Below are 18,225 nucleotides of genomic sequence, written 5' to 3'. Positions count from 1 at the left end.
TAGAATGTCCTTCTGGTGGAGGTGGTAGAGAATACTAGTACTTATGTGTGTGAATGCTACAGTAATGTGTTCGTTAATAACTTACAGAATACTGTAGGCTACATGCTAAAGTGCTGTATTCAGGCATGCACACTTATGCTTGCTATTGACATGGTATTAAGTGGGTGTGACTACATGGTACATAAATACTAACACTAGTATTCTATAAAGAAATCTGGGGGTCCAGATGATGTTACAGATATAGAACTTAGCACACTGCATCTTGGCGCTTAACTCTGGTGCCCTTTGGATGGTCTTACGGACAAGTAGGCTAACCCTCAACTTTGCTGATTTGCAGCTTATTGGATCTAGTGCATCATAACATCAACATTTAACTATGTACATGTGAATGATGCTAAAAGCCAATGAATTTTGCAGATTTTTGCAAGTGACTGAATGGACTATCCCCATTGGCCAAGTGGACAACTGGGCCAACCATCTAAGGTACAAAAAAAAAAAGGTAGACTATCCCTTTATAGAATTGCCTCTTCTTTAAACACCCCCCCCCCCAAAAAAAAAAAAAGTGATTTCCAGTTCCCTCTCCTTCCTGACAGTACCCTAATTACAAAAATCACAAATGCTCCCCTCAATGTTTTGATCCTTCTTGCATCCTCCCCACCCCCTCCTTCAAGCATCTGGAAAAATAAAATACTGAATGAATTAGTCATGCACCCCACTCCTTGATCCTTCTCTCTTCCAGGTACCTGATGAAAAATAAATCCTGAAAAGTCAAATTCCCTCCCTATCACCTTCTTTGCACTTCTTCTAAAATACTCTGCCTGCCTCCTGTCCTGACAATCCTTTCTGCTACCTCCACTCAATAAGCTGGCAAGAAGGGAAAGACTCACTCAATGTAAGTTCCATCAAAGAAACCGGGGGGGGGGGGGGGGGGGGGGGGGGGGAACGGGATTGAAGCACAGAGGGGACACACTGGGGGTTTTTGTGAACAGTTGGAACAGATATTGCACTAACTGGCTAAATACCTGGTTCTGCTTCAGCATATACGACTTGGCCTTCCTTTGTCTGCGTCAATTTTATCAACACAGGAATTTTATGCAGACAGAACTTACCAAGACAATGGAAAAACATTTTCAAAAGGCAATGTTTATATGGTTAAAATCTGTTTTGAGGTCAACAAATAACTAGTAGTTTTAAATATTTCTAAACCCTGAACTTGAATTACCTAAACCCAGGGCTGTACTGATAACGGCTGTCCAAGCAGTGTGGTTGCAGAGGTCACAAGGGATGCAAAGGTGTCAAAATTGCTCCCCACTCATGATCACCTCTTCAGCTGCGGTGCAATGGGTGAGGTGTGGATAACATGGAGTGTGTCGTAAAGGGCGCAATTCTGGCTCAGTATGTTGATGCCTGAACTCTTGGTAAATAAATTCCCTTAGCCATGAACTTTGAGGCTTATGCTTAGAAACAGTGTGGTATATTTTAAGACATGGTTTAGCTGAATATTAGTAATCCAAAATACTATGAGCTTTAAAATGTATTTTTCATTCTCCAATCTCTGACTACTATAGAAACATACAAAATTTAGAAGACACTACCTTGCTATAATTATGCAAGTTTAAATTCTACACAGTGCTGCTCAGAGTGGATTATAACCCAGTGAATAGAAAGCTGCTGATTACCCCATGCTGATTTCAAAATGAGTTTTCTAACCACAGTGACAATTCCCATTACTCATCAGCTTTATTTAACATAATGGATTTACTAGTTAAGGCTGGTGTTTTTGACAGTGAAAAACAGATATCTTTAATATACCTGCAGTAAACTTCTTTTTCTAACGGAATTCTTGCCATAATTAGCTGATAGTAAAACAGCTTATTCTCTGGCTAAATGTTAACATTTAAACACCCAATAAATTTTCAGTGTAATGGTTCTAATCTTAAAATACTATTGTCTTGTAAATTTGAACCTTTGATTTATGATGCAACTCTTCTCAATTGTAATTAATTTAGAAAAATTCTCATGACCTTGTAAGAAAGATTATGCAATCAAAGTATAGGTTCCATCAAACATAAGAAGCTGCTAACCTTCTTTTGACCTTTGATAAGATTCTCCATGTTGCTATTAGTTTGCCAAATTGTTTAGAAGTAGATTTTAGACAGTAAAAGGAACACGTTTAAAGAGGAATAAATAATTGCTAATATCCCTACTAACTGGTTACTGTTTCCTTAAGCTGTCATCCTTCTCCAGCATATGAATTCTCCACTTGGCATCCTTTCTCATCTTGCATGTGCAGAGTAGGTGCAATCCACCTTTGAAATAGTTAGGTTCCCATAGCTGCCCTCCTTGATAAAAACCTTTGAAGAGTGTCATGGATTTTTTTTTATTTCCATTCCCTAGCTGATAAACTCAGCAGTGCCTGGATTTAAAGAGAACAGAATGCCTTTCTTTTCTTCCTCCCTTTCCCAAGCAAACAGGAATGAGCCTAATCAGAAAGTTAGGGAGTTCCAATTCCTTGAGAAAAAGCTTTGATTAAAACATTTTTAAGAACCAGCTTTATGCATGGAAATTTATATGAAACCAAAGGAAATTATGGTTTATTCAGTATTCACTATACTGCTCTTGATGGAAGAATATAGCAAAGCAGTGTACAATCAGAATATCAAAATATGAAAAGAAAGGAACACCAAAAATTATCAGAAAAGGATAGACCCACAAAGCAGAGGACAGCCTCAAACATAAATCATACAGTTAAAAATAATGCTCAATCTGTCACGTTGCAGGTAGATTCTTGGCAATTGTATCTCAAGACAGGTAGGGAACACCTGAGTAAACAAGTATGATTTCAGTTTAATTTTGAAATTTGCAAATATAGAGATCCCACAGTTTGGACTGTGAGAGTTAATAACATTGACTGAGTAGAGGAAGGAACGGTGCAATAATGGGTATAGGAAAATAGGGGTGGGGGGTGGGAGGGGTGGCTGACAGAAGAGGAAGAGTGAAGGAAGGATAGGAAAAGGGTTAACAGTATATTACTGAAGGGTATAACAGGAAAGAAGATGACTGGTGGATAGGAGAGTGGGTGATAGGTGGTTGGCATGGGAACAGCTTGGGGTAAACATAGAAGTTCAGGCAGGGTTTTAAAATTTGTATTGGGTGGGTATAGGAGTGGGTGTGGGTGGGCTGAGGTAGCCTGGGAACTTTGTGAGAAAAAACGTTTATGAGGTCTTTTTGTAGTTAATTATTAACAGTAATGGAGCACTAAAAGATGGACACAAAAGTTATATGTCTCTAATTATTATCAATGGTACTGGGCATTATGCTTTCCAAGTAGTTTGATAGTGAAATCAGGATCTGTAATGTCTTTTGTATGATTATTTAATATAACTCTTAAGCATGCTGGGTATAACATGCCAAACCTTGCATTCATTTCTTTAAGCTGAGGCCTGTACAGTAGCAATCATTTCCGTAGGCATGCTGCGTTTTTGCTCAGATTACAAACGAAAAGAATATAGTATTACCTTCCTATTTCAGTGGTGCATGTAATTTAGCTCTCTGCATTATGGCAATGGGTTGGTTGTACCTGAGAAGTTTTACTACCACAGGTGGGAGAAATTTGTCATAATAAATGTGACAGAGCTCGATGAGTGGTTTCAATTTCAAAGGCTTGCTCGAATTTCAGCTTAAGCAGAGATGGAATAGATAGAATGAAGGATTCAAGAAATTTAATATCATGCCACCTCTCCCTTCTGGTACACCAAGTATACGTATGTTGTGTATTTATTGCTCTTTGTTGGCTTCATCAAGATCTTTTTTGAGCTGCATCACGTGATTCACATTGTGCCTAAAATCCTTAATGTATTCATCCATCACTTTTTGTTCTGCTTCCAGAGTCTCAACTTGGCTTTGAAATTGTGATACCTCTGATTTCAGCATAGCAAGATCCTCTTTAATATCACCGATATCTTCCTTACTAACTATGAGAAGATCTTTAAGGGACCTCAGTTGTTCCAGTGTAGTCTGCGAATTGTTCTCATCATTTTTCCCCGCAGGCCCATCCCCCACCTACCTGTTACACTTGTGGTGGTAAATGTTAAGCCCTCCAAAAAGCCCCCAAACCCACTGTACCCACATGTAGGTGCTCCCCTTCATCCCTAAGGGCTATGGTAGTGGTGTACAGTTGTGGGGAGTGGGTTTTGGAGGGGATTTGTGGGGCTCAGCATCCAAGGTAAAGGAGCTATGCACCTGGGAGCTATTTTTGAAGTCCACTGCAGTGCCCCCTAGGGTGCCCGGTTGGTGTCCTGGCATGTCAGGGGGACCAGTGCACTACAAATGCTGGCTCCTCCCACAACCAAATGCCTTGGATTTGGCCGGGTTTGAGATCGCCGGCATTAGTTTCCATTATCGGCAAAAACCGATGCCGGCCATGACATTTGGCCGGCCCCAACCGCATTATCGAAACGAAAGATGGCCGGCCATCTTTTTCGATAATACGGTTCGGGACTGCTCTTTGCGGCGCTGGCCATATAGATGGCCGGAGCCATTCGATTATGCCTCTCCATATCTACCTCTCCCACAAATCACCTCAATAGCACTCATTTCCAAAATGTCAATACAGAATACTCCAGCACACACCCACCCAACAACATGTTAAGCTACTCAACCTATATCACACCCCTCAACGTGCCACCCCAAAGTTTGCTCAAAGGAGCGCCCTAAAGGAGCGACCAGCTCCTTAGTCGCGTGCTTCTTTATTGGCAGGATAACAGAGGCATTCACTACCCCCGACGCAGGTCTGGGCCTCTTCACTCTGTGCTCCCGCGTGACGTCACTGAAGGGACTGAGCAAGCTCTGTCCCGGACCTAGACAGTGGATGGTACAGCAACGGAGGCTCCTAAAAGATAACCCAGGGAAAACAGCAGAAGCAGCACAGGAAGACACAGCCTGGGCTTTATTGCATTTGGCGTACCGCTAATCGCTAGGGCTGCTTTCTAAAAGGAGCCCAAAGTGATCTACACTAAAAATATGAAACAAATCCAAAAGCAAAACAGACAATAAGCAACCAAACACACAATACTCAAATCAAAATTAAAGCCTAAGAAAGAAATTATAGAACAACCTGAAATTATCAAACAATTTTTACCTATTATTTTAACTTCACAGCTATAAATAAGTTATTAACACAAAAACCTAAATAAAATACTATCTAAAACACAGAAAAAGCACAAATCAATATCAAACATCATAAAGAAAAACAGTCAGACAATATATTCAGAGCACTAGAAATGCATAGGTAAATTTGTATCTTCCTGTACATCCATTCCTGATGGGCAATAAAAAAGAAAAAGATAATACACAATGAAATATTAAAAAATATAATCTAATATTTTGAAAAGAATGAATGAAATACCTGATAAGCTCTATTGATTTGACTGGCTGCCCAAGTAGCATACTTCATATTGTCTTTTTTCATTTTTGCACTCGCTTTAGGATTGGAAGCAATATGGCTTGCAGACTAGAAACATCATAAAAAGAGCAAAAATCATAAAAACTACTTTATGTAGAATCTAACTTGTAAACATGCTGGTTGATATTCAAAATGATTTAATCAGCCAGAAACAGCCACTCACTGGTTAAATTGCTTGTTAGGAGTTATCTGCTAATTTTCACCGGCACTTAACAGGTTATCGCCACTGAAAATTAGTGGTTAGTGGCTAAATGAAAACCAGCTATTTGGGGAGCATTCTGGGGACCGAGTCAGCAATTAGCCTGTTAAGTGCCGATATGCAACTTTTAAGCTGCCAAGGTAACCGCTTAAACGGGATGCATAAAATACAATACTATCTTTATGTGGCAACCCATGGCTGGTTAAGTTCTGAATATCGACTTAAGCGGCTATGTGATAGCCAGTGATGCATAAGCTGGACATTCAATGCCGAACCCTGAAGATAGCTAGGCACTGAATATCCAAGAATAACAGTGGCAGTTAGCAAAACACTCACCGCTGCCAACTGAATATTTACCCCGATCTCTCTTCAAGAAAGCTTACCCTAATGACCCAACTTAACTTTTTAAGCCCACCCACATGATTCCTGCCCCGACGATTATTATACCTTTGACCATGTCTCACAATCTCCTTATGCTCATTCCTCAATCTCTTCCTCTCCATCCTTCCTACTCCTTACCCCTCCCACTCTCTTCTCCTTTTGCTCATCCTATCTTTGTTTACCTCTCCACGCTCAATTTACATATCCTCAAAACCCCACTATTCCTATGTTTTTCACAACTTGTAACATTCTCCTTCAAGACTTTGTAATTCTATATAAGTTATGTTCCATGTATGTTATCATATATGTAGGCACCATACGCAATAACCTTTGCAATTCTACTACCCGAAATGGCATCCGCCATTACGGCAAATGTAAGACACATTGAGCCTGCAAATTGGTGGGAAAATGTGGGATACAAATGCTACAAATAATAACAAATAATATTTACTATGTAAGCCGCATTGAACCTGCTATGTGTGGGAAAGCGCGGGGTACAAATGTAATTATTAATAATAATATTTATATTATGTTTCAGTGAAAAAAAAAGAAAATATAATAAAATGAATCACAAGTTAATGAAAAGCACAGAGAAGTATAAAAAGGTGTGATGTAATGTTATACATCATCAGCCAATATTTAGGCCTAGTTATTACTATGGCATGTAAAGAATATGTATATTCAGTGTTGCTATCTAGATACGCAGCAATACAGAGGGAATCGTGGCATTTTTATAGGGATTTTTGGCAGCACTGTCTGTACAGTGCCACTGAAAATAAACAAAGAAGGGACTTGTATGTTTAATGATGGAAGTTAAATGTACAAGTCCTTTTAATATAGGAGCCACATGTATTTTTGAAAAAGACAATGGTGTTTACAGGCAACTGTCTTGTTTTTGTGCCAGTAACAAAGACAAAATCAAATTTTTTGGAAGGCCAACAGGGTTACATGGGTGGGCACTACATACCTCATTTCCTATGTCATCCCTCTCCTCTTTCCTCCTCACCCTGTCCATCAAAATTAAAATACCTTAGCTGGTGGGGATCCCCAAGTCCTGACAGCTGAAGCAATCTGGAACCTGCCGTGGATCAGATAAAGTGAGGCAGTCAGGGCCAACATGTTGAGCTACTAATTCTGGCATGAGGAGGATACTCAATTCAGTAAGGACATTGTTTGCATCAGTGGCTCAACGTGCAGCTGCTGACTGCTGCACTTTAGCTTACCCGGGGCTAGCTCCAGATTGCTTCAGCTGGCGGGGCATGGGGATCCCCACCAGTATATATGACTGGTGTGCCTGGCTGTTGAGTGGGCCTAAGGAAAAAGCATTTGATGCTAGGGAACAAAACACACACAGAACAGGATTATAAAGAAAGAAAATTAAAAAAGTTATTTTTGATAGATCAGCGTGCAAGGATACAGCCAGAACTTCAGTTATATGTAAAAGGGTTACAGAATGAATTACAGGAATTACAGTTTAGGACTGAAGAAAACATGAAAACACGCATACATTGCAACTTACCATGTAAAGACCATACAGAGCTCTCATATTTCTGTTGTTCAGTTTCAAAGCTTGTGCAAAGTATTTCCTTGATAATTCGAGATTTTCGAGTCCACCTTGTGTGTACTTGACCTGATAAAAATTTAGATAGAGTAACAATTTTACTAGTTTTACATGCAATAGTGTTATCTTAGAGAACAAGTAGAAATAGTCGTTAATAAGAGATGAAAATGGAACACTTCAAGGCTGGACATCTATTTTACATATCTTGAATATCTGTCAAATGTTACAGTTTGAAGTTCTACATTGAAAGAAAATGCAGCAATTCTCTAACACCCACTCTAATTTCTTATTAAAAGATAAGACACAGTACTACAAAAGCGGAGTAAGCATTTTGATTCCATATATGGTTTGTAGTTAAATATAAAATTCCGATTTTAATTTTTTGACACCAAACCCTGCGAGCCCTCTTAACAACCTTGCTATCAAAGACTAGAAGACACATCTTCTCTCAAGGCAAAACTAACAAATGGCAATTGAGTTACACCCAAATGTCAGTGCTACTAAAGGCCAAATGTATGCGACAGTGCTACGGGATTGGTAGCATGGAATGTTGCTATTTGGGTTTCTGCCAGGTACTTGTGACCTGGATTGGCCACTGTTGGAAACAGGATACTGGGCTAGATGGACCATTGGTCTGACCCAGTGGGCTATTCTTATGTTCTTATATCTATGGCTTTCGCTCGATATCACCTACTTGGATTTCAGTAAAGCTTTGATACAGTTCCACATAAATAGACTGAACATTCTGAGGCTGGGAACTAAGGTAGTGAATTAGACTAGAAACTGGTTGACAGAGATGACAGAGGTGGTGGTAAATGAAATAAAGGTTAGCTGATATTTCTGAAAGGTTAGAGAGAAAAATAGTTTGCCTTTTTGCAGATAACACAAAGATTGGCAAGTGTACTCTAATATAAAAAAATGCAGAGTGATGTGTTTAGGGTCAGAAATCCAAAGGAGCTGTATGTAAATAGGATGCGAGAGGCTCATGTGCAAGGAAAGAGAGAAATCATGATCCAACAGGCTCTCTTTTGGCGGACCAGGTGTGGTTGACGTCTACCTCATCCTGTCTCTCCTTGCCTTTTCTTTTCTCTCCTCTTTCTGATCATATTTTTGCCATTCCTTTCATATATAATTTTTGTTTTTACACAGTGACCTGTCAGGATGGCAGGAAGGCCAGTATATTAAATCCAATAAACCATAAACCACGTGAAGATTTCTAGCTTGCAAGCCATGTAACGAGGAGGTGACAAAAGCCAGGAGGATGTTAGGCTGAACAGAGAAGGGTATAACCAGAAGCTAGTATTAAGTGACAATGTCCCTGTACAGGTCACTGGTGAGGCCTCACTTGAAGGATATAAAGAGACTGGAAGTGGTGCAGAGTATATCAACCAAAATGATACAGTCTTGACTAGTAAAGGGGACGGGATTTGATATACTGCCTTTCTGAGGTTACAATTAAAGCAGTTTACATTTACCTTTGGATCTGGCCAGGAACAGGTCATCGAAGACTTTAGCAAGCGCTGTTTCAGTTGAATGAAGAGGGCAAACGCCAGATTGAAGTGGATCAAGAATAACTTGAGATGAAAGAAAGTCAAGACAACGGCGGTGAACAGCACGTTCAAGGATAGGAAAGGGAGGAGGGAGATGGGGCGATAGTTGGAAGGACAGGAAGGGTCCAATGAAGGTTTTTTAAGGAGTGGTGTGACTACGGCATGTTTGAAGGCATCAGGAACATTCGCAGTGGAAAGTGAAAGATTGTGGATATGACAGATAAAAGAGATGACAATAGGAGAGATAGTGTTAAGTAGATGGGTGGGAATAGGATCAGAGGAACAGGTAGTTAGTTTCGAGGAGGAAAGAAGATGTGCAGTTTCCTTTTCAGTGATTTCAGAAAAGGAGGCAGTGGTTGGAGGGTTGAGAGAATGGACTAAGGGAAGGAGAGGTGGAGGTGACTTGGTTAGAAAACGTTGAAAGAAGAGTGACCAAAATGATAAAGAGGATAGAACTTGTCTCATATAAGAGGTTAGGGCTCTTCAGCATGGAAAAGAGATGGCTGAGGGGAGATAAGATTGAGGTCTACAAAATCCTGAGTGGTGTAGAACGAGTAGAAGTGAATCGATTTTTTTACTCTTTCAATAAAGTACCAACACTAGGGGACAATCAATGAAATTACATGGAAATACTTTTAAAACAAACAGGAGAAAATATTTTTTTCACTCAAAGAATAGTTAAGCTCTGGAACTCGAAGCCGGAGGATGTGGTAACAGCGGTTAGCATATCTAGGTTTAAAAAAAAGGTTTGGACAAGTTCCTGGAGGAAAAGTCCAAAGTTTGTTATTGAAATAGACATATACATATGTAAACCGTTCTGTTTTGCAGTTGCAATAAGACACGGTATATAAATTAACATAAATAAATAAATAAAACATGTGGAAGCCACTACTTGCCCTGGGATTGGTAGCATGGAATGTCGCTACTATTTGGGTTTCTGCCAGGTAACTGTAACCTGGATTGGCCATTACTGGAGACAGGATACTGGGCTAGATGGACTATTAGTCTGACCCAGTTTGGCTATTCTTATGTTCTTATACGAGAGTTAAGTGACTTGTCCAGAATCACAAGGAGCTGCAGTGGGAACGACAGAGAAATTTAAAAGCTTGAAATATACTGTGAGCCTACTAGGGACAGAGGAAGTACTTGTATGGAATATGTAAACCGCTTTGGTTGTACCACAGAAAACAGTGTACTAATAATCTAAAACTTAATACATATTAATGAACAAATTAATTTTTCCCATGAAGGGGCAGCTGTAGAACTAATGGAAATGAAATGAAGCTACAAGGAGCTAAAAACAGCAACACAAAATATTTCTTTTACAGAAAGGGTGGCAGATGTCCGAAATGTCCTCCCAGTACAAATGCATTAAACAAGCAGAGATAATCACTAAGAGGAAGATGCACTAAAAAATCGTTAGAGCCCTTCCCTTACTGATTCCCTTAACAAATCGGTAAGGGAAGGGCATGCATCAGGGAATAGGAATGCACATGAGCTGCTCATTGTAGCTCACTTGCATTCTCTATTCCATTGGTAAACAGTCACCCGTGGAGCATGCGCAGAGCAGTCAAGCGTTATGCTGGCTGCTCTGTGCATGTCAAGAACGTCCTTTATGGACGTGCTTCACTTTAAAAAAACAAAACTTAAAAAAACCTGTACCTCGGAAAGCTGCACAGCCAAAGCAAGAGAGGGCTCAGCAGTTCCCCTTTCACAGGCTCCCTCCCTCCGTGTGTGATCGGTATCCAAGAAGAAAGCACAGCTCCCTCCTCCAGGTCTATCTGAAAAGCTGTACAGCCAAAGCAAGAGAGGGCTCAGCAGTTTCCCTTTCACAGGCTCCCTCCCTCCGTGTGTGATCGGGATCCAAGAAGAAGATACAGCTCCCTCCTCCAGGTCTATCTCAGCCAATCACAGCGCGTTTAGCTCAGCTAAACACGTTGTGATTGGCTCAGGGACTTCCAGGTCTCAGCTGAGTGAAGCACTGCCAAAAAAGACGTATTTATTATTGCAGGGGGGGGGGGGGGGGGGATGACGGCCAAAATGGACACCCATCCCTAAAAACCATCTATTTTGGCCGTCATTCCCCCCTGCAATAATAAAATAATAAAAACGTCTTTTTTGGCAGTGCTTCACTCAGCTGACAGACCTGGAAGTCTCTGAGCCAATCACAGCGCGTTTAGCTCGGCTGAATGCGTTGATTGGCTCAGAGACTTCCTGGTCTCAACTGAGTGAAGCACTGCCAAAAAAGACGTTTCTATTATTGCGGGGGGGGGGGGGGGGGGGGGGGGGGAGGGAGATGGCCAAAATGGACGCCCATCCAAAAAAACCGCCCATTTTGGCCATCATTCCTCCCTGCAATAATAAAAACATCTTTTTTAGCAGTGCTTCACTCAGCTGAGACCAGGAAATCTCTGAGCCAATCACAACGCGTTCAGCCGAGCTAAATGCTGTGATTGGCTGAGATAGACCTGGAGGAGGGAGCTGTTACCTTCTTCTTGGATCCCGATCACACACAGAGGGAGGGAGGGAGCCTGTGAAAGGGGAACTGCTGAGCCCTCTCTTGCTGTGGCTGTGCATATAAACGTGATTTTTCCTTCTGCTCTGCCTCCTCTCACTGCTCCGTTTTACGCTTGTCTTTCTCTTTTAAAGCATTTTTATTTGTCTGGCTTGCGCGCATACTTAACGAGAGGTACAGACTCTCGTTAGATTTTCCAGCGTTAAGGCAATCGGAAAAGGTTAGTGCATCTCATTACAATAGGGTTTCTACACAATTTGCTCATCTGCATTCCGTTTTCGTTAGCTGCTACCGTAGTCGGAAAGAAGTCTTTAGTGCATGCCAGGGTTTACTACTTGCTCGTTAATGGCTCGTTAAAGGCTCGTTAAATTAAGTGCATCTGGCCCTAAGAGGGTAATTCTGTACAGGTTGTCTATGTACGTAATTGCTGTTATACAATAGTAGCATCAGCCTACAGGTAAGAGCTTAACTTTAGACATAACACATCCCATGTCAAAGGCTGGTATAAATTCATGCCTAATTGCTGTCAGTTACACGCATAATTCTACAACCTTAGCTTGTAAGTAATGGGTATACCCCAGACTCGCCCATGCCCCAAGGATTTACATGCTAAGATTATAGAATTAGAAAATAAGTACAGGTATGTGCATTAACTCTGAAGTAGTGGCAACTAGCACCAATTAACTCCATTTACAGCTAATTATTGGTAGCGCTAATTCGTACTTCATATATCAATTAAATTATGTGCATAACTGGCACTATTCTGTAAAACCTACACAAGCAACTAAGCATAAAATTGTGCATGCAAGATTATAGAATAAGATAGTAAATGGCAAGAGGGTGGAATCCAAGTGTAGAGCATTTCCATGAAAAGGAAAAATTAAACCACTTTTGCACTTTATACAAGGCATGGGGCAGAGCAATATCCTGCACAAAGCAGCATTTACTACCCTAACCACTTTAATGTCTATATTGTCAGTTAAATAATTCCCTTATCCCTTATTTGTCCTATTGTAACGTCCTGATTAGATTGTAAACTCTGTCGAGCAGGGACTGTCTCTGAATGTTCAATGTATAGCACTGCGTATGTCTAGTAGCGCTATGGAAAATATATATAGTAGTAGTAGTACAATAGATTTCGTGCTATTATAAATGACTGAAGTATATAAAGTGACTGTGAGCAAGGCTTTACTATCATTATCAGATGATATAAGTTTAATGTATTTATTGCACTTTGATATATTGTGATTACATTACAATTTACTACATTTATTTATTCTAACTACATTATGATTATTATATTATCGTATCATTGCAATAACTATTGTAAATTGTCTCCAAGGGCAAAAAAATAACAAAATCAGGAGTTTGAACAAACCAATTAACCTTCAGTTTCTAGTCAGACATCCATATTTCCACAACATTAAGAATGATTTTATAACTTGATCACAATTATTCATTTACAAGCAGAATTCTTTTGCAAGGTTTTGTTAAAATTTTCAAATAAGGTTTTCAGACAAACTTTGTATCATGCTGGTGAGACCATAGCACAAATACAAGACTGCTAGTATGAGTGAAAAATGAAAAAAAAAAAAAAAAAGTTATAATGTGGTCATGCAAAATGAAAGTATGGAAAATGTTATTGTAAGATTATATATGTATACAAAGAGGGTAATGTTGTACGGACACTGCATTTAAGAGGGCAACTTAGGTGCTATTTTATAAAGACACAAAGAGGGACATTTTTGATAGGACGTCTAAGTCCAACTTTAGACGTTTTCAAAAAACGTCCAAAATATGAATAAGAAAGAAGTTCATTTTCCAAAAAGAAAAATGTCTATCTTTTGTTTTTGAAAATACTGTTTCTAACAAAGTTTTGTGCTTTGGACGTTTTGTTCTTTGGTCCATTAAAAAAAAAAAAAAAAAGTTCAAGTGAGATAGGGACCAGAGTCCCCCATGCCATGGTGCACTGCACTGACCACTACACTACTCCAGGGACCTGCATGCTACTCTAACAGACCTGGCTCTAACATTTGAGGATGCCATAGAAGTTGATAAATAATGTGATCACATTTGTGGGGGTTGGGAGCAGTCACTCCTGATTCCCTCCTGTGGCCATCTGGTAATTTAGGGCACCCTTTTGTGTCTTATTCATTATAAAAAGCAGGTCTAGCTCAAAACGTCTTAATTTTATTCCTGGACGGTTTTGTTTTGTTCCATTATGGCTGAAAAACATCCAAGTGTTAGGAACGCCCAGATCCCACCCTTAACATGCCCCTTACACACACCCCCTTGTGATTTGAACACACTTCTGATGGACTTCACAGAAAAACATCTAAAAACTGGTTTTGAAAATACCAATTTGGACATTTTTGTGAGAAAAACGCCCAAATACAGATTTATGCCACTTTTTGGACATTTTTCTCTTGAAAATGAGCTCCACCTATGTGCCTTTATATTAGCCTAACCAGCAGAAATTGTGCAGTTACAGTTACTGAAGGACACATGTAACTGTCCAAACCTAGCATTTAAGTACATGTAAATTAGTCTATTTTATCTACATATATGCTTGCACACTCCGCCCACACTCAATGTCTACCAGAAAAGCACACACCATCATGTCAAAGTGCATTCTTTTACACTGACTAGAATTTTATAACAGGCCAGATAAGAACAAAAATGATTTTTACAAAATCACTTGCACTGTATTTTATATACACTACCAGCAAAAGGCTCCAATAGATTTCTGCTGGTAGTACAGTATATAAAATACTGAGGCTCAATGGCAGCACAGTCATGGATAATGGGTTTCAGTTTTTTGACTGAATTTGTAAATGATTTGTTGAATAGACCTTCTTACTTTAACAGAATACTGCATGCAATATAAACATTTCATGGACTGATTATTTCAATTTGTGTAAAAAGTCTGTTACAGCTGAACTCCATAGAGCAACATTAACTAAATATTGCAAGAAGGAATATATACCCAGAGAATTAGAACTGATTAAAGAACACAAACTGGGTGTCCATTATTAAGAAGTGCTTTCTAGATTTAACGGCCTTGATTACACAGAAGACCAAAGAAGTGACGTGGAGGGGCATAACTGAACGAAAAAGTCTATCTCCATGGGCGATTATCTCCGAGAACGGGTCCGTGAAGGGGCGGACCGAACAGTATTTTCGAAAAAAATAGACATCCATGTTTTATTCGACAATTTGTGAGCTGGGGGTTTTTGTTTTTCAGTGATAATGGAAAATGAAAGTGCCCAGCTCAAAAATGAATAAATGCAAGGCATTTGTTCGTGGGAGGGGCCAGGAGTCGTAGTGCACTGGTCCCCCTCACATGCCAGGGCACCAACCGGACACCCTAGGGGGCACTTTTACAAAAACAAAAAAAAAAAGGTAAAAGAGCTCCCAGGTGCATAGCACCCTTCCCTTGTGTGTTGAGCCCCCCAAATCCCCCTCAAAACCCACTGCCCACAAGTCTACACCATTACTATAGCCCTAAGGGGTGAAGGGGGGCACCTACATGTGGGTATAGTGGGTTTGGGGGGGGTTGGACGTCTAAGCATTAAGCAGCACAATTGTAACAGGTAGGGGGGGGATGGGCCCGGGTCCACCTGCCTGAAGTCCACTGCACCCCCTAACAACTGCTTCAGGGACCTGCATACTGCTGCCAGGGAGGTGGGTATGACATTTGAGGGTGAAAATAAAAAGTTGTGAAACATCATTTATTGTGGTGGGAGGGGGTTAGTGACCACTGGGGGAGTCAGGGGAGGTCATCCACGATTCCCTCTGGTGGTAATCTGGTCATTTAGGGCACTTTTTGGGGCCTTATTTGTGAAAAAACAGGGTCCAGGAAAAGTGCCCTAAATTCTAGCTACAAACGCATACTTTTTTTCCATTATTGGCGAAAGGCGCCCATCTCTGTTTGGGTGATAACCACGCCCCAGTCCCGCCTTCACCACGCCTCCGACATGCCCCCGTCAACTTTGTATGCTTCCGCGATGGAGTGCAGTTGAAAACGTCCAAGTTCGGCTTTCGATTATACTGCGTTATTCGTTTTTGGGAGATAAACGCCTATCTCCCGATTTAGGTCGCAATATAGGCGTTTTTGTCTTTCGATTATAAGCTGGATAGTAACATAGCAGATGACGGCAGAAAAAGACCTGCACGGTCCATCCAGTCTGCCCAACAAGACAAACATATGTGTAAACCACCAGTCCCGCCTCCCATCACCGGCTCTGGCACAGAACATATAAGTCTGCCCTCCACTATCTTCGCCTCCCAACCACCAACCCCTCTTCCCCCCACCTGCTCCGCCACCCAATTTCTGCTAAGCTTCTGAGGATCCATTCCTTCTGCACAGGATTCTTTTATGCATATCCCACGCATGTTTGAATTCCGTTACTGTTTTCATCTCCAGGAAAGAAAAGGGATGTTTGTCTCCTCTGACTCTACACATATAGTGATTCAGGCTTGGATGACTACTCTTCTTTTTTAGGAGTTCATAGAGGGAGAAGGGATTGGAGAAGCAGGTGGCAACACCCCATTAAAGAGGGAAATCTCAGCCAAATCGACCTATCACTTGGTTGCGAAGAATCCAGAAGTAATCATTACTTATTTGTCAAACTACAAGTTATCTACAGTGGAAATGAGTCTTCTGTCTAAGTGTCTGACTTTTGTCCCTACATGATTACACAATCCTTTTGAGTTCTCAGAACATTTTGCAATTACTATATATCAAGGTTTTTTGTTTGATTCTTTGTAGAAAAGAGGAATGTAAAGTGATGAATGAATCACATAGACAACAACTGGGTCCATGTTTTCCACCTTTAAGGATTTGGTTTTGAAAGATGTTTGGGTTTTGGAACAAAATGGGTTTGCAAGATCTAAGCTATTTAACTAACTAAAAGAGGTGGCTGCTATGAAAAGTCTTCAGTCAAATAAGAATGTGGCGGTAACAAGAGCCAACAAAGAGGAGGCAATTGTGCTTCTGAATTGCAGACTAGGACTAAGAGTTTTTTAGTCTATTATCGAGAGATGATGAACTGAAACAAGACCCTACATTACAACTGCACAATGCTACTGAAAGGGTAACCCAAGAAGGTCTGGAACATGGATATTTAACAAAACTTGAATTAGACTTCTTGAGTGTTACTGATGGTCCCAGCATTGTATTTTTTGCTGAAAATCCCTAAGACACTGAATGAGAGCCTGGGAAGATTTACTGTTTCAAGTCGGGAATCGTTGTTAGAACCACTTATAGTTTTTGTAGATTTTTTTTTTGCACTCCTAATGAACAATTCATTTTACATCAAGGATTCCACTGATTTCATGCTACAACTAGCAAATATGGATTTGGATTATGGAAAATATTACATCATTATATACAGCCATCCCACAGCAAGAGGCTTTATACATCTTAGAGAACTATTTGAATGGCAGAGAAACTTAAGTGGGTTCCATCAGAATTCATTTTGACTTTGGCATCTTTGGCCATGACTGAAATTGTTTTCTAAACAGCCTTCGGGAGTAGCAATGAGTGCAACTATCAGGCTCATTTTCAAAAGAGAAAAACGTCCAAAAAGTGATACAAGTCTGCATTTGGACGGTTTTCTCACAAAAACGTCCAAATCAGTCCATCAGAAGTCCGTCCAAATCTCAAGGGGGCGTGTCTAAGGCGGGACTTGGGCGTTCCTAAGACTTAGATGTTTTTCAGCCACAATGGAACAAAATAAAAACGTCCAGGACTAAAACTTAGACGTTTTGAGCTAGACTTGCTTTTATAATGAATAACTGCGGTGGGAAATGAACCCACTTCACCAGGATCAAAGTGTGCTGCACTAACCACTAGGCTACTCCTCTACTCCACATAAGAGGTGCCCCAAATGACCACTGGAAGGAATCGGGGATCACCTCCCTTACTCCCCCCCCGGTGGTCATTATCCCCCCCCCCCCCCCCCCCCAAAAAATGTGATTAAAAATATTACATGCCAGCCTCAGATGACATACTCAAGTCCATTAGAACAGCATGCGGGTCCCTGGAGTAGTCTAGTAGTGGTGCAGTGCGCTGCAGACAGGTGGACCCAGGCTTCTAACTCCCCCTACTTGTTACACTTATGGAGGAAACTGAGCCCTCCAAAACCAACCAGAAACCCACGGTACTCACATATTGGTGCTCCCTTCACCTGTAAGTGCTATGGTAGTGGTGTACAGTTGGGGGTAGTGGGTTTTGGGGGGCTCAGCAGACAAGGTAAGGGAGCAATGGTGAGGTGTACCTGGGAGCATTTTATAAAGTCCACTGCAATGCTCCCAAGGATGCCCTATTACTTTCCTGGGATGTCACTTTTCCACTATTCTACCTGATGCCAAGCTTTCTATAACATCTGAGCCTTGTGCATATTGATTATCATTAGATTTGGCCTTTGAATTCAGATCTATAGATGAAAAGGCGGTCTCATTACATATATCTAAATACCAGAGTGCTATTTTTCCATACTTCATAGCAAGAGTTTACATTCCCTAATTATCTGTCCCAATGCAACTGAAGCT

The 18,225-nt window shown here is 40.6% G+C and overlaps 1 protein-coding gene across 1 annotated transcript in view; it reads right to left on the bottom strand.

Annotated features, from left to right (window-relative positions):
• The window catches only part of EMC2 (ER membrane protein complex subunit 2), a 102,704-nt gene that overhangs the window by 5,470 nt on the left and 79,009 nt on the right, over positions 1 to 18,225 (bottom strand). The window contains exons 9-10 of the mRNA XM_030218060.1: positions 7,564 to 7,674; positions 5,408 to 5,512 (exon numbers count right to left, since the gene is read on the bottom strand). Of these exons, the coding sequence (XP_030073920.1) occupies positions 5,408 to 5,512; positions 7,564 to 7,674 (216 nt within the window). The remainder of the gene's footprint in view (positions 1 to 5,407; positions 5,513 to 7,563; positions 7,675 to 18,225) is intronic.

Source organism: Microcaecilia unicolor, chromosome 1, assembly GCF_901765095.1.
Source record: "Microcaecilia unicolor chromosome 1, aMicUni1.1, whole genome shotgun sequence".
NCBI classification, from domain to species: domain Eukaryota; kingdom Metazoa; phylum Chordata; class Amphibia; order Gymnophiona; family Siphonopidae; genus Microcaecilia; species Microcaecilia unicolor.
The sequence above is the reverse complement of the archived record's forward strand: the minus strand, read 5'-3'. Positions and strand labels throughout refer to the sequence as shown.